Genomic DNA, 23,578 nt, shown 5'->3' on the forward strand with positions numbered 1-23,578 from the left:
TAATTATTCCTAATGTACACAATCCTAATGATGTTAAAATCTTCAGCTAATTTTAACCGCCACAATGAGATCATGAAACCAAAAATACAAAACAAATCATAATGATCTTTTCCTCCCTCACCAACCACCAAATCAATGGAATGGGACTTCATGGGTATAAAACAGTTCACATCCTACTACAATATTGACAGCATTTCCGAATGTTCAAATCCAGAACTTGATACTCATTGGACATAGAATCAGCACAAATAATGATAAATACAAACATAATTATACTGCAATATCATCTTTTTCTTTCCCCTCCCTCCCCCCCCCCCCCCCCCCCCCCCCCCCCCCCCCCCCCCCCCCCCCCCCCCCCCCCCCCCCCCCCCCCCCCCCCCCCCCCCCCCCCCCCCCCCCCCCCCCCCCCCCCCCCCCCCCCCCCCCCACCCCAAAAAAAAAAAAATGCTGAGTGCTTTCAGACCCTCCTGAAGCAGCCTCCAGAACAGAACAATTGATCACAGCTCTAATAATTATCAATTCTAAGTATATGAAGTAATAAACTCTGTTCTGTCTTTGAAGTTTTAACTGCCACCATCATTGTCCATCCAGTTCCTCAGATTACATAGAGCCTCTGTGGATAGGCTGCAGCACCTCAACCTTGCCGGCTGCTGCTTATCCGGGCAATGTGAAGGTGAAGCAGTCTCCTGGTGCTCTGAAGAAAACAGACTACAATCACAGTGAGGTTGTCAATGGCCTTGAGCTGCAGTGCCTCCATGACAAGATCCCTTGCACACTGCTCTGGATTGTCATGCCTCCTGAGGCCCCTCCGAACAATGCTGACAGCATGCTGGCTCGACATCACGTCCCATATCCCATCACAACCCATGATCACGAATTCATCCTCTTCAGTTAGTATTGTCTGCCTGAACTCAGGCTCAGCAATGAGGGGCGAGCAGGAGCCACAGGGAAATTTCATGTCCCAGTCCCCAAGGGCTCGGGTCACAGAGAGGACGCCATTTAGGTACCCATCATCAACAAAGCCCCCAGATGCCTCGATTCTTCGGAGCTCGGCTTCATAGATGGGCCTGTGGTCTTGTGACATCTCCACTGCCTCGCCTTTATGACAAAGGACTGCTCTGCAATCACCAATATTGGCTACCAACAGAAGCCTGATAGCAATAGCAAAGAGAGAACATAAAATCAGAATTTTAATTCACTTCATCCATTAATTTTTGGATAAGCCTTGTTTGTCATAATTATGGTTATGGCCATAGAAATTTTGCACATATGAATATTATCCAGTATAGCTAACAATACGAGCATAGATGGTGAGCTTTGGTATAATGGTAAGGTTGCTCCATTATGACCTAAAGGACACTAGTACAAACACGGAATCAGCCCCTCCGTAAGCAAGGGTGAGGTTGCATACATTTGACCCTCCCCAAACTCCACAATAGAGAGAGCCTCATGCATTGAGCAATGTGAGCATATTCATCAAACCTCTAATATTAAGAAATTTAGTGACAAACAACAAAAACCCACAGATAAAAATTTACTAATGACCACATACCTTCCAAATACGAATGCTGTGAGAGCCGTCGTACCAGAAGAACTGCTTATAGTACAATCATTTGCCAATGCAAGGTCAGCATTGAGAAATGATTTCCGGATAGAGCTCTCAACTTCATCTAAAAAGGCATTATCAACTTCCAATGCTTGTGGAAATCTCGCTTCTTCAAACAAGAATCTAATTGCATGCCTTCTAATGTAAGCTGCTGCATCAGGACCTCCATGACCATCAAACACCTATCCAACATGAACAGAATTATCAGCAAGGAACAAAATTTTCTTAAAATACAACTTTTTCTTACTGCATAATTTAAATAAATTGTATCAAGAAATTGTCTGATCGAATAAATTACCCCATAAAATGCGCTAGGTATTGGGCACCTGAACAAAGATCGCAGGTGTGCTGGGAGATCATTGATGCATATGTGCTCATCTTCCCATATCCTTTCGCGTCCCAATGTCTGTATAGGCTACCAGAACGGAGGGTTGGGACAAACTCCAAAAGCTCAGGCTCCAGGAGGATATCTGGAATGGCATCTGAGGCTCTTGACTCCTGGATAGAAAAGAAAGCAGATAAGTTCGAAATAAATGGCTACTACCAAGATTTTATTCATTAAGAAAATCTCAAGGATCAAACTAGCTTGCCAAGGGTAGAAAGACTCAATCTCGGCACTAAGCTGCATCAAACCAATTGGCTTGAGTAAGAGAACCAGATCAAATCGGGAAAAACAATCTTCAATAACAGAACATAAAAAGACTTCAATAAAAAGAAATGAAAGAGCAGTGGATATGCATCTATGCAATACTAACAGTTGTTATGCCATCAGGACAGCTTTAAAAAGACTGGTTACACGACATAGAACCGTCGATAAAACTACAAACTCTAAAACAGCTCAGATGAAGTTAATTAACACAAAATCACTATCCTGTTCCAACTCCAGTTTTTTTCTCGCAGAACTATAAACTTTTAGATTTAAAATCATAGCCAAGAAACCCATCCCAACTATCTTGATGCAGCGTTAAACCCATCTTACAAACCATTCAGCGCCAACATTTAGAAATCATTCCAACGACCACAATCCAGGATTCTTTCAATACATCTGTGCCCCTGGATCTATTCACAAATCATTGTGACATCGGAGATCATTATACACCGATTCATTCATCATATGACAAATCCTCATAACAACTCAAAAAACGATTTTTTTTTCAATTAACTCAAGAGATCAAAAAAATCAAATCCCTCATTTACCAGACTATTTATCTCACCTTCTTGTTAAAGCAGTCAAATTAGGACCCCAATTCATCATATCTTGCAGAACTAAAGCATAAAATATCACTTCAGTAATGGGAATATTCAACGATTCCCCTAAGATGAGACTAGAATTCCGCGAAAACTGACCTCCGAATTACAACCTGTCAAACATCTCAAAATCTAGGTTATACCCAATACAAAAGCTTCAGTTAGTACCATCATTCCAAGAGATTAGAAGATCCCAAAAATTACAAACCAACTACGGAATTCAGACCCCTCAATGATTCAAATCAACAAAGGAACAGAGAAGTATATCACCAGAGACTCACCAGCTCAGACGCCGAGGACGCCGAGGCCACCGCCGCCGCCGCCGCCGCCGCCGGCCGCCGCTGCAGATACATCAACGAATCTCCTTCGCTACGAACCTATACTGCGGCTCCAGCACCGGAATGCTCTGATGGAGAACCTCCGTTCCCGCCACCATCACGAATCCAAAAACCTCCAATCCTGTATTAAACTAACCAGCAGGAGAAGAACAGATCGAAGCCCTCCGAAAGATATCACTTTGAGACGATCCGATTCGATTGCTTTTCGCACGAGAAGAAGAAGCTTGGAAGCTAGGGTTTGTTTCGGTTCTCTTTTTCAGGGTTTCCCTTTTTTCGAATCCTCCTCAATATTTCTTCCGATGGCTTCGGCGAAGTCAGATTAGAAGTCGGCCACCGGGGAGGTCGCTATAAATGAGCCAGGAGGTGACCGGCGGCCACCAGTAGATGGGCGCCTCAATTGACCGCCACGTGGCGATTCCCGGTTAAGGTAGTTACCGTTTCGTTGAGGCGCCGCTGATGGCCACGTGACCGTCGAGAAATCACGCACGATGTAATCTTTCTGATGCCCGCATAGAATATCTATGCTATCATCGTATCTACCTTCCGTGATACCTAAATAAAGTTAACCTCCTTCGTTCATTTGTAGCGTTTTGATTCTTAGTTTTCGATGTTTCACCTCTGACGGAATAATTGTGCGGATTGGATGTTAGTTTCGAGCAAATCTGACGGCTGTCGCTATCACCGCGTAGATATTTCCATGCGATTAGATCGATGTACTTTGAGAAGTTTGTTAAATTTATGATAATACCCTTATATTCCATGGGACCTCGGGGAAGGACAGGTGGTTTCTGAGCACGGACCGTGTGATGCACGGCACGGCGGCTAAACTGGCGGCCTCCGATGCATTCGGAGGAACCGATGGGTATATGGAAAACTTAAAATCGGAGCCATTGCAAAAATGTTTGGCTGAGTAAGGGCCGTGTGATCATTTATTATATAAGGAGGGCCAGTATTGCCATATTGATAGGGATTACGGGGTAGCGTTGGAGGAGGATTACGGGGGAAACTTGGAGGCAATCGCTTGCGGGCATCATTTGCTTTCCTTCCCCTGTCGCCTGGGAGCAAGATTATTGCCCGTCTTCTTGACGAAATTACCCTTCGAAAATGTAGTTATTTTTTTATTCCCTCGATGTTGGCTTACGTAATTGTTGCTGCCCAGCAAGTCCAATCACGGTCCACTGTTACAACGGCAAATTTGTTGAGCCACTGGCCCATAAGCTGATGCAGTAGTATGTCTACGGTTATAACTTGATGCCTAAAATTATAAGCACAGAATCTTCATTTTTGAGAGAATTAACTGGTAAATATTTATTTGTATTTACACAATATCTTAGCTGATGATAGTATCCAACAGACTTCATGCATATCCAACACCATCGCCTAACCTCGACAAGATAATGATGGAGGTTTTTGAGCCAAATATCTAAAATTGATAGACTAAGATGGTAACTCAGAAGATCTAGTCCTTAATACCCTCTAATTCCACCAAGAAAAATAGACTAAATACGCTTAGAGATGGCTTAATATGGATAAGAAGGCATTAGCTAGAACAGACTGGATAACTATCAAACATATGCCTAGCAGAGACCAGCTATGTCGAGTTCAAGACCGAGCAAGTACGGTGATCCATGAGATTCTCTTATTGGCCTAGCAGGATGGTTATATTACAATACAGAACCAGATGATTATTAGAACATAGAGAGTGGAGGACGATTAGCATAGTCATTAGAACTATTAGAGTAGTGAAAACTGGACATAGACAGGTGTTGATACTAGAGATGGATGATTATCGGGCCGTTTATAATTATTGTATATAAATAGTGGGATATAACTTTAAAAAATGACCTTTTGACAATCAAACATCATTTTATCTTTATCCTTATCTTTACTTTATCCTTGCATATACTTTTAATTTACTTGCTTTATTTATCCTGTTTTCCTTTAGTTTATTAAGTAGTTCTTAGAGTATGAGTTATCGCCCCTGCTAAAATGTACCTACTTCTCTTCCGAATAAGCAGTGCCATGGTAGTCAAAGTCCTTGAAACTCAAGGCATCAAGGCACACTATCATCCCTTACCCTCTCTTTTTCTGGTTTTGACACCAGTGGCATGCCTATGCATTTGCCCGAACCTGCCAAGAGCGTGTATACCGTTCTCCCTAGTAGAGAATCCAACGACCAACACATCTTTTCTACCTTGTCTGGTGAGACTGCACGGATAGTTATTGTGATGCTGTGTGAAAGAAAATGATTCTCACACAAGATTATCAAGGAGTCCACTTCACCATGCCAATAAACCTTCACATTTCTTAGGCTAGGTTGCCATTTCAAGCCCTCAATGATCAGACCAACTCTACTCTTCTTAGGGTGTCTGGCTTTGGCAAGCCGTGTTCCTTAGTAGAATTGATCCATCCTCCAGGTAAGTCTTTTATAAGATATGGTCATGTACTTCAAGTTCTATATGGATAAGAGCAACAAAATCTACTGGAAGCAATCACTTGTTCAAGAGACCACTATGTTGAAGCCACTTGTAGAACGACATAAGATATCCTTGGATTTGATGATAGAGCAAGTTAAGTGACTTGTTTCTATTATCAAGAGTCTGTCACGCCCCCGTCCCAGATCGCGAGCCGGGGGTTGCGCCAACCGCCCGCACACCCGTAGGAAACTCTCCCCACGAGCATGCAAGGCATCTAAACCAAAACACCTCAATTATGTAATTCTAAAATAATTTAACTGAATAAATGCAATCTTATTACATTGACTAACTCAAGTCATAAGGGTCTCACAAGTCTAAATACGCAGCGGAATAATCATTTACCAACATGCAGAAACCTAGTTTCTTAAATAACAAAAGTCCACCAATCATAATAAATGTCCATAGTAACAAATCAACTTAAATAACCCTAATCTAAGATAACTTTGTGCCACAATCCTGCTAGGCGCTCTCCCAATTTGAATCCCCAATAGACTAGTTCTCGAAATCTGTAAAACAACAAGAGATGGTATAATGAGCTAGACAGCCCAGTAAGTAATGAACACCCTAGCTAGATAAATCAAGCAATAATATGTGGAAAATAAATAGATATGCAGTTCCAAAGTATAAGTCAAATAGTTCTTAAATTCATAAGATTCTTTTCGCGGTTTCAAGATTCTTTCACATATTCAATGCATCTTGTCGATCCTGGACTATGACCACATGTTCCCTGTGGCAGGGTCATCAACACCGACTAATCTTCTTGCGGTGAGTCCTTCAGGACAGTCAATTGCCAACGTATCTGCCCCCATTGGCGGGGTCCTCAACATAGCCAGGTCGATAGTTCAATTAGTTCTCTATTTCATATTTCAGTTATAAAAACATACAGTGTCAAAACCAAATATCGTTCATATCTTAACCTCTTTCAATTTACCAGATTCAACTCAAAAGCCAAGGACTATGACCACATGTTCCCTGTGGCAGGGTCATATCACCGACTATTCTTCTTGCCGGTACCAATGTATTAGCCCCCCATTGGCAGGGTCCTCAACATAGCTCGACTGCAAGTCTGAATCGTATCTCAAGTCATTATCTTTTCTTACATTATGTTCAGTTGTTCAAGCCGAAAAATACAATGTCAGAGCAATTAAATACAATTCAACCAGAAGCAAATACGTCCAATCAGGAGTATACTATATTCTAAAAATATACATAATTCAAACCAGAAGCAAATACGTCCAATCAGAGTCATTACAATATTCTAAAAAAATATTATATAATCCATGCATCAAATTCGTAATCACAAATAATTCGATTTCGTAAAACAGATATTTACTTTGCCGATAAATCTAGTTAAAGAGGTTACAATCACTTACCTTGCGAAACGCGATCCACAACAAATCCAATAATTCCGCAAATCCCTCGCAGAACCTAATATTCAAAAACCATATTTTCTTTTTAAAAATTCATCACAATATATATATATAAAACCTAATTTTTAACATTCTCCCAGGGGCCGACCCTGCCGAAGTGTCTAGCACCCCGGGTTCGGGGTTCGGATCCGGAGTTCATACCCGTAAACCACCCTCCTTTTATTTTTTTTTCTTTTTTTTTCTTTTTTTTTCTTTCTTTTTCTTTCTTCTTTCTTTTCTTTTTCTTCTTTCTTTTCTTCTTTCTTCTTTCCTCTCCCGACTCCCTTCTTCTCCTTCGGTGGAGCAGGGGACCCGTGAGCCCCAGCCCCCCCCCTTCTTCTTCCCTCTCGGTCGGACCCAAGGCGGCCGCGGTGGCTGGCCTTGGCAGCGGCAGGAGGTGGCGAGCAAGCCCCGGCCACCCCCGGCGACTGGCGGCGGCGAACACGCCGACGGCTAGGGCAGCCGTTTTTGGACCCAAATCCGGCGATCGGCTGGCCCCAACCCACCACACATCGTGGCCAAGCATCAGAAGAAAAGGAGAAGAAGGTGAGAGATTCTTACCTCAGCCCCGACGAAGACCGGCGCCTCCCCCTCTCCGACGGAAAAGAAGAAGAAGACGACCCCGGTGCCGTGGCTCCTCTCTCTCTCTCTCTCTCTCTCCCTCTCTCTCGGTGGCCACACGAAGAAGAACCCTCCCTGCGTGCGGCGGCTCTCTTTCAGTAGGCTCAAAGGAGGAGAGGAAGGAGAAGGAAGCCCTAAAACAGGGCTCCTCCTTCTTCTTCGGGATGGAGGATCCATCCCGCTGGCCTCACGTGCGTTGCACGTGAGGCCAAGATTTGGACTGGGCCGGTCGAGTGGACCGGGCCCAGTTCCGGGTTCTTACATCCCACCCTCCTAAAAGAAATTTCGTCCCCGAAATTTCCGTACCTACAGTTCAAAAAGTTGAGGGTATTTCTGCTTCATCTCATCTTCCAGTTCCCAGGTAGCTTCTCTTTCTGTATGATGGCCTCCACTGCACCTTGACATAAGGTATAACACGGTGTCTCAAAACTTGATCTTTTCTGTCCGCTATCCGCACTGGACGCTCCTTATATGATAGATCTTCTCTAACTTGGTATAGGCTCAAGCTCCGTGACATTACTTGGGTCCGGTATATTATTTCTTCAACATCAAGACATGGAAAACATCGTGTACACCAGCCAGAGAAGCGGCAAGGCAAGTCTGTAAGCCACCTTACCAATTCTTTCTAAGATCTCGAACGGACCAACAAATCTGGGATTCAATTTTCCTCGAATGCCGAATCTTGCAACTCCCTTTGTAGGTTGATATTTTTAAGAAATACATGGTCACCAACTTGAAATTCTAATTCTCGTCTTCTATTATCCGCATAACTCTTCTGTCTACTTTGTGCAGTCGAAGGCGATCTCTGATTAGCTGAATTTTCTCAACTGTCTGTTGTACAAGTTCAGGGCCCCAACAATCTTCGTTCACCAATATCATCCCAACAAATTGGCGAACGACATTTTCTTCCGTATAAGGCTTCATAAGGCGCCATCTGTATGCTACTCTGATAACTTTGTTATATGCAAACTCTATCAGAGGTAGAATTGCTCATCCCAAGAACCCTTCATATCTATGACGCAAGCTCTCACATATCCTCGAGAATCTGAATGGTCCTCTCAGACTGACCATCGGTCTGAGGGTGAAAAGGCAGTACTAAAACATAATTTTGTCCCCAAAGCCTTATGCAAGCTTTTCCAAAATTGTGATTACAAATCTAGTATCTCGATCCGACACAATGGATACTGGAATACCGTGCAGTCTCACAAATTTCTTTAATGTATAATTTAGCTAGCCTTTCCAGACCGAACCCCACTTTGATAGGTAAAAAGTGTGCCGATTTGGTTAGGCCTATCCACTATCACCATACTGCATCATTAGAACTGGGAGTCTTTGGCAGTCCTGTCACAAAATCCATAGAAATTTGTTCCCACTCCATATTGGAATGTCAAGAGGCTGAAGCGGTTCCTGCAGGTCTTTGGTGTTCAGCTTTAACCTGCTGACATACTTAGACATTGTGCCACGAATTGAGCAATTTCTCTTTTCATGTTGTTCCACCAATACAATTCCTTTAAATCTCTATACATCTTTAGTTCCTCCTGGGTGCACTGTATATCCAGACTGATGGGCTTCTTTAAGAATTTCCTGTTTGATTACTAAATCCATAGGTACACAAATCTATTCGATACCTCAAAGATCCGTCCTCATGAATCCTGAATTCAGATATATCTCCTGCTTCTATCGACTTCCGAATCTTCAATAACTGCTGGTCATTACCCTGAGCTGTCTTGATCTCTCTATGAGTGTCGGCTGAACCTGCATATAAGCCAGTTGAGTCCTTGTGCCAGATAACTCGGATTTCTAGTTCAAGTTTCCTCGCATCTTCCAAAATTTGTAGTTGGCTAGTAATCAAAGTAGCCATATTTCCTATTGACTTTCTGCTCAAGGCATCTGCAACAACGTTAGCTTTTCCAGGGTGATAATTTATCGTTAATCATAGTCCTTCAAACAGTTCCAGCCATCTCTTTGTCTCAAATTCAATTCCTTCTGGGTAAATATATATTTCAAACTTTTGTGATCCTGTAAACACCTCGCATCGTACTCCGTAAAGATGATGTCTCCAAATCTTGAGAGCAAAAATCACAGCTGCTAACTCCAAATCATGAGTAGATAATTTTGCTCATAAGATTTTAATTGTCTAGAGGCATAGGCTACTACCTTACATGCTGCATCAAAACACAGCCGAGTCCCTTCCTTGAAGCATCACTATAAATGTGAATCCATCATCACCTGTAGGTATAGTAAGAATAGGTGCTGTAACCAATCGCCTCTTTAATTCCTGAAAGCCTCGTTCACATTCTTCAGTCCATTCAAACTTAACTCCTTTTTGAGTTAAACGAGTCAAAGGTATAGCTATAGAGGAAAATCCTTCCATAAATCGTCTGTAATAGCCTTGCCATTCCTAGAAAGCTGCGAATCTCAGAAACATTAGTAGGCCTGTTCCACTGTACTACAGCTTCCACTTTTGCTGGATCCACAGAAATCCCATCTCCGGATATGATATGCCCCAAAAACGATATCTCATTCAACCAAAACTCACACTTCTTTAATTTAGCATAGAGCTTCTCCCTTCTTAAGAGTTGAAGTACGCTTCGTAAATGTTCCTCATGTTCTTCTTTTTCTTTTGAATAAATTAAAATGTCATCAATGAACACCACTACAAATCGATCTAGAAAAGATTTAAATATTCTGTCATTAAGTCCATGAAAGCTGCTGGGGCATTCATCAATCCAAAAGGCATCACCAAGAATTCATAATGTCCATAACGAGTTCTGAATGCAGTCTTGGGTACATCTTCCGCTTTGATCTTTAGCTGATGATATCCTGTGCGGAGATCAATCTTAGAGAGAAAACATGTGCACCTTGCAACTGGTCAAATAAATCATCTATTCGAGGCAAAGGGTACTTGTTCTTATAGTGACTTTATTCAATTCTCTATAGTCAATGCAGAGTCTCATGCTTCCATCTTTCTTTTTCACAAAGAGCACTGGAGCTCCCCAAGGTGACACACTAGGTCGTATAAATCCTTGTCCAGTAAATCTTGCAACTGATCTTTCAATTCTTTTAATTCAGCTGGGGCCATTCGATGAGGAGCTTTAGAAATCGGACCTGAACCGGGTACAAGATCAATAGTGATGAGAGCACAAAAGTGCGACCTACATGTTACTAAAATTAGTGTTATTGTTAACCGATAATAATAAATTCACTAGATTAATATTATATTTGGATTTAACATAGATTAGTATTAAATTATAGATAAAATGCACATTGACTACAAATTTGACTTCAAATCGGGTCCGAGTCGGGTTCGGGTCCGAATCGGATCCATTTCTTTTTGAGCCTTTGGAAAATAATTTTGGGCAAATCTAAATTTGCCATAAGGTGCTGGGTGACCCATGACTTGAAAGAATTTCACTTGACCTCCAGCCAGAATAGATGGACCCGTCCGTCTACAAGCAAAATTTCATATCATACTATATGACTAATCGGATGGAACTTGATGTCTCCCATATCCTCCCAGCCGTCCGCACGCATCACAAAGCTCCCGGCTCCTCCCTCCTTCCGCGTTCAAGATCCACCGCATCCGTTGACACGCCTCTGCACCCACGGATCCATCTCATCCCGTGATCCCGTTCTTCTCGCGATCAGCCCAGAAGCAACCTTCCATCCGTGCGTTTCAGGCCCGGCGTTCGTCCGCGTCTCCATCAGCCAACCGCACCGCGTCCTCCCAGCTCCCTTCCATTTCTTCCTCCCGCAGTGCCCCAGCCACGGATCACCTTCCATTCCCAGCATCCCACACCTCTTGTTCCTTCTTTCATCTCCGCGATCCAAGCAGCATCCCCATCTCCTCTTCTTCCCGGCCACAGCAGCGAATTAGCAGGGGATTTTCAGCAACCCCAAGCACCGCGTCCGTGAATGGCGTCCTCCCGTCGATCCCGCACGGCGTCCAGATCCTATTCCGGATTCCCAGTGTCTCAGCCCTCTCCCGTGGATCCACGTCTTCCCCACGATCCTCTCTTTCGAATGCCAGCACCACAGCATCCCGGCGGTCCCGCGTCCGTGCCAGCACCGTGCCAGCTCTTTCGTGATCCTGCGTCCGAGAAGGAAGCTCCAGCGCCCCGGATCCGCATCCCCACCTTCCGCGAGTGAGCCCAAGCATCAATCCAGCGGCCAGCCCCTCTTCTGCGATCCATCCCAGCAACTTCTTCCATTTCCAGCCGGCTGTGATTCTCCCCCAAATCGCAGCATCACGTCCGCAATCTCCCGTCGATCCCGCGGCGGCCTCCAAGTGATCCCGTAATCGGCCCTCCCAGCAGTCCGTGATCAACGTTCCCCGAGATCCCAGGCACCCGTTCTTCCTCCTCTCCATGTGGCTGATCTCTGGTGGGGACCTATAAAAGGGAGGGGAAAAAGAAGAAGGAGAGGGTGCTCGGTTGGGGGGTGGAGTCCAAGGAGGGAGGAGGGACGCCCAGAAAAAAACAGAGCACACTCTGTTTTGAAGAAGAGAAGAATAAAAATTAGGGGGAGAGAAGAAAGAGGAGTTGTTTTGTTTTGTTTTCTTTCTTTGTTTTTATGTCTTATTTTGTTGAAGGGAGGAAGCATTAAGTTCCAATTCTCATTTTATTTTTGTAATTATCCTTTTATGCAATCCATTATTGTCATTTTCTTTCATGCAATTCCCGTTCTAGATTCGAGGTTAATGTCTATTTTCTTTTTATGAAATCTTTTAATTTTCTTTTTATGCAATACATTAAATCTTCCTTTTATGCAATTTGTGTTCACTTCAAGCTTCTTGTTTTCATCCATTTTAATTTTTGCCAAAACTCTTATTTGATTAATTAAATAAATGCTTTTCGAATTTAAATACCTGTCTTTTAGTTAATTTCAATTAAAAAAAACATTCTCCGGTAGACTAGAGAATCCATCAACATCCTCAAAATAATGTTTTTTCTTTTATCATTCAAAAATTGATTTTGAATCCGAGTGAACGTTCTAATTTTTATGCAACTCCAATCGCCTCCCTGTGGATCGACCTCTTACAACCACTATTCTTCGAGTAGAACAGGTAAGAGAGAAATTTAATTTAACTTTTGTTCGTTCGGTTCTAACAACGATCTGTCTAGCATATTTTTAGGTGGACAGGAAAAGGACGAACAGAATTTTGGCGCCGTTGCCGGGGAGGCAAATCGAGAAGCAAGAACGATCACGAAGATCAAATTGGATTTTGGATGCCCGGAGTGAACGCACTCCGGTAGTAAGTTTTTATTTTTATTAATTTTCCTTATTTTGATTATTTTAGTTAGTAATTTCGTAGTTATTAAATTCTAAAAATTTGAAATTCGTAATTAAAGTTTTCTAAAAAGAAAGTAAAAAAAAAAATTTTTAAAAAAAAAATTTAAAAAAAAATTTCAAGAATTCAAAAATTTAAATTCAAAATTTGAATTCTGTGATTCGAAATTTGAAATTTAAATTTAAAAAAAAAGTAAAAAAAATTAATTAAATTCAAAAAAAATATTATTTTGCTAGTAATTGATAGGGTGCAATCCCCCGAGGTGATCATACCTCTATTGGGACTCCTCACGGAGTAATCTCCAGAGCTTATTCAACGGGCATTCGGAGATTGACTGACGCATAAGGATTAGTTTTAGTTTACATTCAAGTTATTCCTATATTAAAAATTAAAAAAAACAACATAAAATTAAAATTAAAAATTAAAAAAAAAAAAAAATAAAAAAAAAATTGCTTGCTCATTTAATCAGTACAACCTAATGACATTGCATAACTTTAAAAAAAAAATATTGATTATTTGCTGCATTTAGTATTAAGCATTTGCATAAAGTAATTAAGGGCAAAACCCATTAAAAAGATAAGGTCGGGAAGTCATTACCTGTCCTTAGCCCAAAAATCACCACCTTGCATACTTATCCTAAGCCAAATTAAATTAAAATCAAATTAGACGTCGGCCTTAGGGTTTTCGAGCTCAATTAGGCTCTTGGAAAGAAGCGGCTGAAAGCCACTCCAGTGAGGATTTAGTAATTGGTGATGTCTAGGAAAGTTTTACAACAGTGAGAACTGTTACGGGTATTGTGGTATCGGTGTATCCCTTCTGGCACCACTGCACACCCCGGGACTTTCCTGGTCACTGGTTACTGGATCACTTAACTGGTAAGCTCAAGCTTAATCTGAAAGGGAGATTAGGAGCTGTCTAATCTAGAGAGAATTTCAGGAACTTTTTTTAACCTGATAAGTCTCTATGCAACTAGATTTAAGAACCTACTAAACCTCACTTAGCTCTAAGACTAATAGGGTCAAATTGTTGTTTGGTGTTGATTGTGGTCATCTTGGTCTAGCCCTTCTTCTTATCTTTTAGGATTTCGTTTAAAAAAAAAAATTGAGTCTAATTAAGTTTGTGGAAAATGTATGCATGGTAGAAGGTCATTAAGGGATAAGTTAACCCCATTTGATCCTGAGATTGACAGAACTTTTCATCATAACCTGCGAACTGTAAACCAACCGTCGATCTCTACAATGGGTGAACATATTAGAACCCTGAATGAATTATTCGCACCCGCATCTGCTAGTCCCCCTACTTGCATAGTATTACCAATCAATAATGCAGCCCAATTCGAGATTCGGGCTGCAACAATAAACATGTTACCCAAGTTTCATGGGTTCGAGAGTGAACAACCCTACATTCATCTGAACAAATTTTTGACAATCTGTCAAACGTTTAGAAACCAAAACTTAGATGAAGAGGGTATTAAATTAAGGTTGTTTCCCATGACTTTAGAGGATCGTGCTGCTGCATGGCTGTATTCCCTTGCTTCAAATTCCATCACATCATGGGAACAACTATCTAAGAAGTTCATGGCTAAGTTCTATCCTATGGTAAAGACTGAAAAAATTAAGGATGCCATAAGAACTTTTAGAGGCAAATTTGAGGAGGAATTTTCCCAACTTTGGAAAAGATTCCATGACTTGTTGGTCAAATGCCCACACCATGGGCTTGATAAGGCTGATCTGGTCCACTTCTTTTATAAAGGACTACCTCCAGCACATAGAAACATGATTGAGTCCATGCACAAGGGTAGGTTCATGAACCAAACCCCGGATCAAGCCTATGAATTTCTTGTTGACTTAGCTGAAAATGCCCAAAATTGGAGTAGCTATGGTGAGGAAGTAAATAGAGATGAGTTCGGGTCTAGAAAACCAGGTAATTATGAAATGAAAGCAGACCCAGAACTCAAAAATGTCATGTGCAATCTGGTGACTGGAATGAACAACTTAAGTAAAAAGTTTGATGCTTTCACTGTTTCCACTAGTTCGAGTTCATACAAAGAGTCAAATCCCGTCATGAAAGTGGATCACGAGTCATATAGTTTTGTGTGTTTTGTGTAACAGTCCTGAGCATCTAGTGGAGTGCTGCCCTAATCTGCCCACCATAAAGGCCGAGCAAGCAAATGCTCTAAATTCATATAGTGCCTTTAAGAAGCCCACTCCCAACTCGTTCAGGCCCAGTTTATCACCCTGATAATAGGTTCCACCCAAATTTCTCATACAAGCAAAATGAACCTATTCAGCATCAAGGTGGTCCACCAGGTTTTCAGAACAACTTCCCCAGGATAGGTCCACCACAAATGAACCAACCTTTGGTTCCATCTGTACCGCCTTATAATGCCCCATCCCACAGCAACCTTCACAATTAGAAACCATGATGGCTAATATGATGAAACAACAACAAGATTTTATCAAGCAACAACAACAGACCAATACAGCCCAAGCCCAGACTAACCAATTCCATGCGCAAGCAATTGCAAAACTTGAGGTTAGTCTGAGCCAAATAGCTAACTCTCTAGGGGATAGGAAGAAAGGTGAACTACCTAGTCAACCAGTGCCTAACCCTAGTAGACAACAAAATCAAGGTCAGATAGGTCAGTATCAAATCAATTCTAATGAAAATCCGACCTATGAAGTCCAGGCAATTACCACTTTAAGGTCTGGCAAGCAAGTGGACAATAAAGTCCAACTTCCTGAACATGAAAAAGAAAATAAAACTGAATCCGATAAGAACCCTATTCAGAAGAAGGGTCAAGAACAGGATAAATCAGACAAAAAGAAAGAACCCATAGAAACATACAAACCTAAGGTTCCCTTTTCCAGTAGACTTCAGGACTCCAAGAAACAATCTAACTTTGATGAAATCATGGAAGTCTTTAAAACTGTTCGGATAAATATACCTTTTCTCGATGCCATAAGACAAATTTCCTCCTATACAAAATTCTTGAAAGACCTCACCACGGTCAAAAGAAAAACAAGTATTCCTAGGCAAGCTGTTATGGCTGCACAAGCCTCATCCCTCATTCAACAACAGATTGCCCCCAAAATTCAAAGACCCTGGTTGCCCAACTATTGAAATAAAAATAGGAGAGACGATCATCCAAAGAGCTCTATTAGATTTAGGAGCCAGTGTAAACCTACTTCCCTACTATGTGTACCAAAAATTAGGTTTGGGGGAATTAAAGCCTACAAATATTACCCTTTCCTTAGCAGATAGGACAGTGAAGTACCCTAAGGGGATTGTAGAGGATGTAATAGTGAAAAGTAAATGAGTTTTACTATCCTGTGGACTTCGTTATCCTTGAGACTGAACCTGCAATACATCCAGACAGTCACACACCTATAATTTTAGGTAGACCTTTCTTAGCCACAGCAAATGCTGTGATCAACTGTCGAAATGGGATGCTGAAGTTATCTTTTGGCAACATGAAAGTCGAGCTTAATGTCTTTAATATAAGTAAACAACCACCAGACGACAAAGAAATCAATGAAGTTGACATGATTGAAAGTCTGGTTCAGGAGACTTTCTTACAAACTTATAATAAGGACCCTTTAGAAGCTTACCTTGCCCATTCTGAGGAAGTGGTCGAGCATGCACCCCCTAGTTCTGTTCCTCTTATAAGCATAGATCGTCACCAGCCAACTGTTCTTCCTTGGACTCTTCCAAAACCATTCTTAGATAATGGTTGAAAAAATGGGGATTTACATTTTGTCTGGCTGAAGACATAAAACTTAGCGCTCTTGGGAGGCAACCCAACATGTAAATATTTCAAAAAAAAAAAAAGAAAAATTGCAGGTTTGTGATTTTTGCCCCTATTGTCACTTTACCTACCCATATCAGGTAACTTCTCCTCTATCCTATTACTGTTTTAAATTTTCTTTCACATTGAGGACAATGTTAGATTTAGGTGTGGGGGAGAGAATATTTTTGATGCAATTAAAAAAAATATTAAAATTAAAAAATAATAAAAAAAAGGGGATTTCAAATTTTTAACTCAAAATCTAATCTTCTTGGCTGTGTAAAGTAGGAATTGCTTTGACAATAGCTTTGAGTTAAGGAATATGATAGCAATTTTAGCTTGAGTTGTCGTCCCACCTATCTTCTGCTAACATGATACAAGATGAGTTAGCACCTACACATAAGCACATGAATAGTGGGGTATGTAAACTTACGACTAATATGAATACTTTTAATCTTCAGGATAATTTAGAGTTATATGTGTGATGAACACCCTAACCTAACAAAAAAAAAAGAAAAAAAAAAGAAAAAAAAAAGAAGAGATAAAATAAAATAATGAGTTTAATTTAAGTCTCCTCACTGAGTAACCGGGCCTCCTGCCTGGCAAGCAGCGAGTGTTCGCATAAAAAGGTGAGGACATTGAGATTAAACTCTGAGTGACTAATTTGGCCTTGAAGCCTAGTTAACTTGAGTTATTAAGCCTGTTAGGGTGTCTCTACACCTAGTGCCCTGAGCCATCTGGATCGGGAGTCATTGGCCTAACACTCGCTACATGGGTTAGCTAAAAAGCTTAATAAGGCTAGATATTGCACAAGTCATTCTTCTTAGCATTCAGTCTGAAAAAAAAAAGAATAAATAAATCCGGGGTGTTCATTACCATTTAACTCTAGAAAGTCTTGAAAATTGGAGTGATCATGTTGGAAGAAAGTGAAAGCCACTCATTTATATGATACTATCTTGCACCTCACTACATTCTTGACTTGTTAGCAGATAGATGGGGTGTAATGAAACTTGAGTTAGAGTCTGTTTAAATATGATAACAACAAGTCTCTATTGTCCTTGCAATTCTAGTTTCATACAGTAATACTTGTTCAAATTTCGAGTTAAAATTTGGAAATTCCTGACTGATGAAGTTTGTGGGTAACTTCACTGCAAACCCTCACGAGACAACACTCGTCCGCTAGGGTAACCTAGGGGTTTAACGGCTTGTTGCACATGCTAAGTGCAATCGTAATGCTCTACGAAAATGAATATTTATCTTAGGATATTTATATAATAAATAACACTTTTGCTCTCTCATTTTATCATTTTCGCACTGAATTGCTAGAGACTAGCAATAAGCTAGTTGGGGGGTGTGATGAGAGCACAAAAGTGCGACCTACATGTTACTAAAATTAGTGTTATTGTTAACCGATAATAATAAATTCACTAGATTAATATTATATTTGGATTTAACATAGATTAGTATAAATTATAGATAAAATGCACATTGACTACAAATTTGACTTCAAATCGGGTCCGAGTCGGGTTCGGGTCCGAATCGGATCCATTTCTTTTGAGCCTTTGGAAAATAATTTTGGGCAAATCTAAATTTGCCATAAGGTGCTGGGTGACCCATGACTTGAAAGAATTTCACTTGACCTCCAGCCAGAATAGATGACCCGTCCGTCTACAAGCAAAATTTCATATCATACTATATGACTAATCGGATGGAACTTGATGTCTCCCATATCCTCCCAGCTGTCCGCACGCATCACAAAGCTCTCGGCTCCTCCCTCCTTCCGCGTTCAAGATCCACCGCATCCGTGACACGCCTCTGCACCCACGGATCCATCTCATCCCGTGATCCCGTTCTTCTCGCGATCAGCCCAGAAGCAACCTTCCATCCGTGCGTTTCAGCCCGGCGTTCGTCCGCGTCTCCATCAGCCAACCGCACCGCGTCCTCCCAGCTCCCTTCCATTTCTTCCTCCCGCAGTGCCCCAGCCACGGATCACCTTCCATTCCCAGCATCCCACACCTCTTGTTCCTTCTTTCATCTCCGCGATCCAAGCAGGATCCCCATCTCCTCTTCTTCCGGCCACAGCAGCGAATTAGCAGGGGATTTTCAGCAACCCCAAGCACCGCGTCCGTGAATGGCGCCCTCCCGTCGATCCCGCACGGCGTCCAGATCCTATTCCGGATTCCCAGCGTCTCAGCCCTCTCCCGTGGATCCACGTCTTCCCCACGATCCTCTCTTTCGAATGCCAGCACCACAGCATCCCGGCGGTCCCGCGTCCGTGCCAGCACCGTGCCAGCTCTTCCGTGATCCTGCGTCCGAGAAGGAAGCTCCAGCGCCCGGATCCGCATCCCCACCTTCCGCGAGTGAGCCCAAGCATCAATCCAGCGGCCAGCCCCTCTTCTGCGATCCATCCCAGCAACTTCTTCCATTTCCAGCCGGCTGTGATTCTCCCCCAAATCGCAGCATCACGTCCGCAATCTCCCGTCGATCCCGCGGCGGCCTCCAAGTGATCCCGTAATCGGCTCCTCCCAGCAGTCCGTGATCAACGTTCCCCGAGATCCCAGGCACCCGTTCTTCCTCCTCTCCATGTGGCTGATCTCTGGTGGGGACCTATAAAAGGGAGGGGAAAAGAAGAAGGAGAGGGTGCTCGGTTGGGGGGTGGAGTCCAAGGAGGGAGGAGGGACGCCCAGAAAAAAACAGAGCACACTCTGTTTTGAAGAAGAGAAGAATAAAAAATTAGGGGGAGAGAAGAAAGAGGAGTTGTTTTGTTTTGTTTTTCTTTCTTTGTTTTTATGTCTTATTTTGTTGAAGGGAGGAAGCATTAAGTTCCAATTCTCATTTTATTTTTGTAATTATCCTTTTATGCAATCCATTATTGTCATTTTCTTTCATGCAATCCCTGTTCTAGATTCGAGTTAATGTCTATTTTCTTTTTATGAAATCTTTTAATTTTTCTTTTTATGCAATACATTAAATCTTCCTTTATGCAATTTGTGTTCACTTCAAGCTTCTTGTTTTCATCCATTTTAATTTTTGCCAAAACTCTTATTTGATTAATTAAATAAATGCTTTTCGAATTTAAATACCTGTCTTTTAGTTAATTTCAATTAAAAAAAACATTCTCCGGTAGACTAGAGAATCCATCAACATCCTCAAAATAATGTTTTTCTTTTATCATTCAAAAATTGATTTTGAATCCGAGTGAACGTTCTAATTTTTATGCAACTCCAATCGCCTCCCTGTGGATCGACCTCTTACAACCACTATTCTTCGAGTAGAACAGGTAAGAGAGAAATTTAATTTAACTTTTGTTCGTCGGTTCTAACAACGATCTGTCTAGCATATTTTTAGGTGGACAGGAAAGGACGAACAATAGTGAATTCAATTTCTCTGTCCGGTGGCAATCCTGATAACTCCTCGGAAAAGACGTCCGAAAATTCATTCACTATAGGAATATCCTCTATCTTTAGTTCATCTTGTTGTATATCAATTACTGAGGCCAGATAACCTGTGCATCCTTTTCTTAACATTCGTCCAGCTTGCAAAGCCGAGATAATATGAGGAAAAGCAGTTCCCTGGTTTCCACAGAAACTGAATGCCGGTTCCTCCGGAATTTGGAAATTTACCCTCTTGCCATGACAATCCACTGAGGCATGATAGGTAGCAAGCCAATTCATCCCCAGAATGACATCAAAATCCCGCATATCAAGTACAATTAGATCCACAGGTAACTCCCTATCTATTATTTCAATTTTGCATGCCTTGCATATAACATCAGTGCTCAACATACCACCTACTGGCGTCTCCACATAGAACTTAGTGGTCATAGATTCACACAATATATTATGTGTTTTGATAAAGCTTGCGGATATGAATGAATGTGTGGCACCCGGATCAAATAGGACATAAGCATAAATATCGAATACGGGAATAGTACCTGTCACCACTGCATTAGAAGCTTGTGCATCCTGCTGCGTAAGTGCGAACACCCTTCCTTGAGTCTTTGGCCTCTGGCTTCTTTCCATTGCCTGCGTAGATTTAATCTCGTTTCTTTGTGGGCAATCTGCAATTTTATGACCTTTCTGTCCGCAATGAAAACAAGAACCTGTAACCCAGGGACAATTTGCAAATTCATGATTACCGCCACATCTTGAACACTTTCCATTCTCATTTTTGGGATTTCTATCTTTATTTGGCTTCTGAGCTGGATTCTTGAAATTCTTGTTTCCCCCTTTAAATTCAGCAGGTCTGTTTCTTTTCTTAAAGTTTCTCTCTCTTTCAGCAAAAGCTTCGTTGACTTCCCTTTCAATGATTAAAGCTTTATTAACCACAGCTGCATAGGTAGTCAACTCATAGGGTACCACTTGCTTCCTAATTTCAGTCTTCAATCCCATCTCAAACTTGTGCACTCGGTCTTGCTCATCCTCTACCAATTTCAAAACAAATTTGGCTAGTTCTGTGAATTTGGCTTCATATTCGGCCACTGTCATGCCCCTTTGCTTCAAATGGATAAATTCTTGTTCCTTCTGTGTCCTGACACTCCGAGAAAAATATTTATCATAGAATGCTTTTCGAAATTTATCCCAAGTGAGAGGTTCCCCATCATGCTCAAATTTATGCTCCAACATCTGCCACCAATTAAATGCTTCTCCCTGCAACATGTATGATGCAAACAAAAGTTTTTCATCGTCCCGGCATCTTAAGACAGCAAATGCTTTTTCCATCTCTGTAAGCCAATTGTCTGCTTCCAAAGGTTCTGTAGTCCCCTGAAAAGCTGGAGGAGCCAACCTCTTAAATTCAGCTATGCTGCTACGATGTTCACACTGTTCCCCTCGTCCTTGTTGAGGCTGTGTCTGGAGCAACTGTGCTTGTTGTTGGAGCAACTGCTGTTGCACCTGCTGTTGCATTTGCATGAGGCCCACCATGGTCTGCATAACCTGGCTTAAGCCCGGTTCCTGTCCCGTTTGAGGGTTCATGACTCCCTCCTGCTGAGGGATACTTCCAACCCGTTGGGGTGTGCTGTCAACATGCCGGTTCGGTGTCTCATCTGCAGCACTAACAGTAGTCTTTCTCACCCGACGTTGAGGCATCCTGACCTATATACATCAAATAACAGCAGACTCATAAAAAGAAAGCTCACCGAATTAAATTATTATTATTATTATTTTTATATATGTAAGAATAATCATCACATTCTTCACACCTAACGTCCCAATGTCCCTAATGTCTACCCACCTACACTCATATCGTGTATGATTCTTTGTCTTAGATTCTATCCAAGTCCGCTCTGATACCACTTAAGTTGTCACGCCCCCGTCCCGAGATCGCGAGCCGGGGGTCGCGCCAACCGCCGCACACCCGTAGGAAACTCTCCCCACGAGCATGCAAGGCATCTAAACCAAACACCTTAATTATGTAATTCTAAAATAATTTAACTGAATAAATGCAATCTTATTACATTGACTAACTCAAGTCATAAGGTCTCACAAGTCTAAATACGCAGCGGAATAATCATTTACCAACATGCAGAAACCTAGTTCTTAAATAACAAAAGTCCACCAATCATAATAAATGTCCATAGTAACAAATCAACTTAAATAACCCTAATCTAAGATAACTTGTGCCACAATCCTGCTAGGCGCTCTCCCAATTTGAATCCCCAATAGACTAGTTCTCGAAATCTGTAAAACAACAAGAGATGGTATAATGAGCTAGACAGCCCAGTAAGTAATGAACACCCTAGCTAGATAAATCAAGCAATAATATGTGGAAAATAAATAGATATGCAGTTCCAAAGTATAAGTCAAATATTTCTTAAATTCATAAGATTCTTTTCGCGGTTTCAAGATTCTTTCACATATTCAATTCATCTTGTCGATCCTGGACTATGACCACATGTTTCCTGTGGCAGGGTCATCAACACCGACTAATCTTCTTGCGGTGAGTCCTTCAGGACAGTCAATTGCCAACGTATCTGCCCCCATTGGCGGGGTCCTCAACATAGCCAGGTCGATAGTTCAATTAGTTCTCTATTTCATATTTCAGTTATAAAAACATACAGTGTCAAAACCAAATATCGTTCATATCTTAACCTCTTTCAATTTACCAGATTCAACTCAAAAGCCAAGGACTATGACCACATGTTCCCTGTGGCAGGGTCATATCACCGACTATTCTTCTTGCGGTACCAATGTATTAGCCCCCATTGGCAGGGTCCTCAACATAGCTCGACTGCAAGTCTGAATCTATCTCAAGTCATTATCTTTTCTTACATTATGTTCAGTGTTTCAAGCCGAAAAATACAATGTCAGAGCAATTAAATACAATTCAACCAGAAGCAAATACGTCCAATCAGAGTCATACTATATTCTAAAAATATACATAATTCAAACCAGAAGCAAATACGTCCAATCAGAGTCATACAATATTCTAAAAATATATATATATAATCCATGCATCAAATTCGTAATCACAAATAATTCGATTCGTAAAACAGATATTTACTTTGCCGATAAATCTAGTAAAGAGGTTACATCACTTACCTTGCGAACGCGATCCACAACAAATCCAATTAATTCTGCAAATTCCTCGCAGAACCTAATATTCAAAAAACCATATTTTCTTTTAAAATTCATCACAATATATATATAAAACCTAATTTTTAACATTCTCCCAGGGCCGACCTGTTAGATGTATGCCCTAGAAGCCAATTTGGCTGACACATTATTAATTCTAGGGACATAATTTTGTACTTGACTATTTATTATTGAATAAATAAAAGGCATCTTTTCATTCATATTGTTTA

The 23,578-nt window shown here is 41.4% G+C and overlaps 1 protein-coding gene and 1 pseudogene across 1 annotated transcript; both read right to left on the reverse strand.

Moving 5' to 3' along the window:
• Positions 1-427: 427 nt before the first annotated feature.
• LOC120106992 lies at positions 428-3,207 on the reverse strand (annotated as a pseudogene).
• A 16,913-nt stretch (positions 3,208-20,120) lies between these two features.
• LOC120106993 lies at positions 20,121-21,863 on the reverse strand. The gene has a single exon (XM_039120134.1). It carries the CDS (start codon positions 21,861-21,863, stop codon positions 20,121-20,123), a length of 1,743 nt encoding a protein of 580 aa, XP_038976062.1.
• Positions 21,864-23,578: the final 1,715 nt, after the last annotated feature.

The sequence above is a fragment of the Phoenix dactylifera genome, unplaced genomic scaffold (assembly GCF_009389715.1).
Source record: "Phoenix dactylifera cultivar Barhee BC4 unplaced genomic scaffold, palm_55x_up_171113_PBpolish2nd_filt_p 000721F, whole genome shotgun sequence".
Taxonomy (NCBI): Eukaryota; Viridiplantae; Streptophyta; class Magnoliopsida; order Arecales; family Arecaceae; genus Phoenix; species Phoenix dactylifera.

Excerpts from the sequence above, each read along its gene's own strand:
- LOC120106993 (XM_039120134.1), bottom strand. The coding sequence starts at position 21,863 with ATGCCTCAACGTCGGGTGAGAAAGACTACTGTTAGTGCTGCAGATGAG.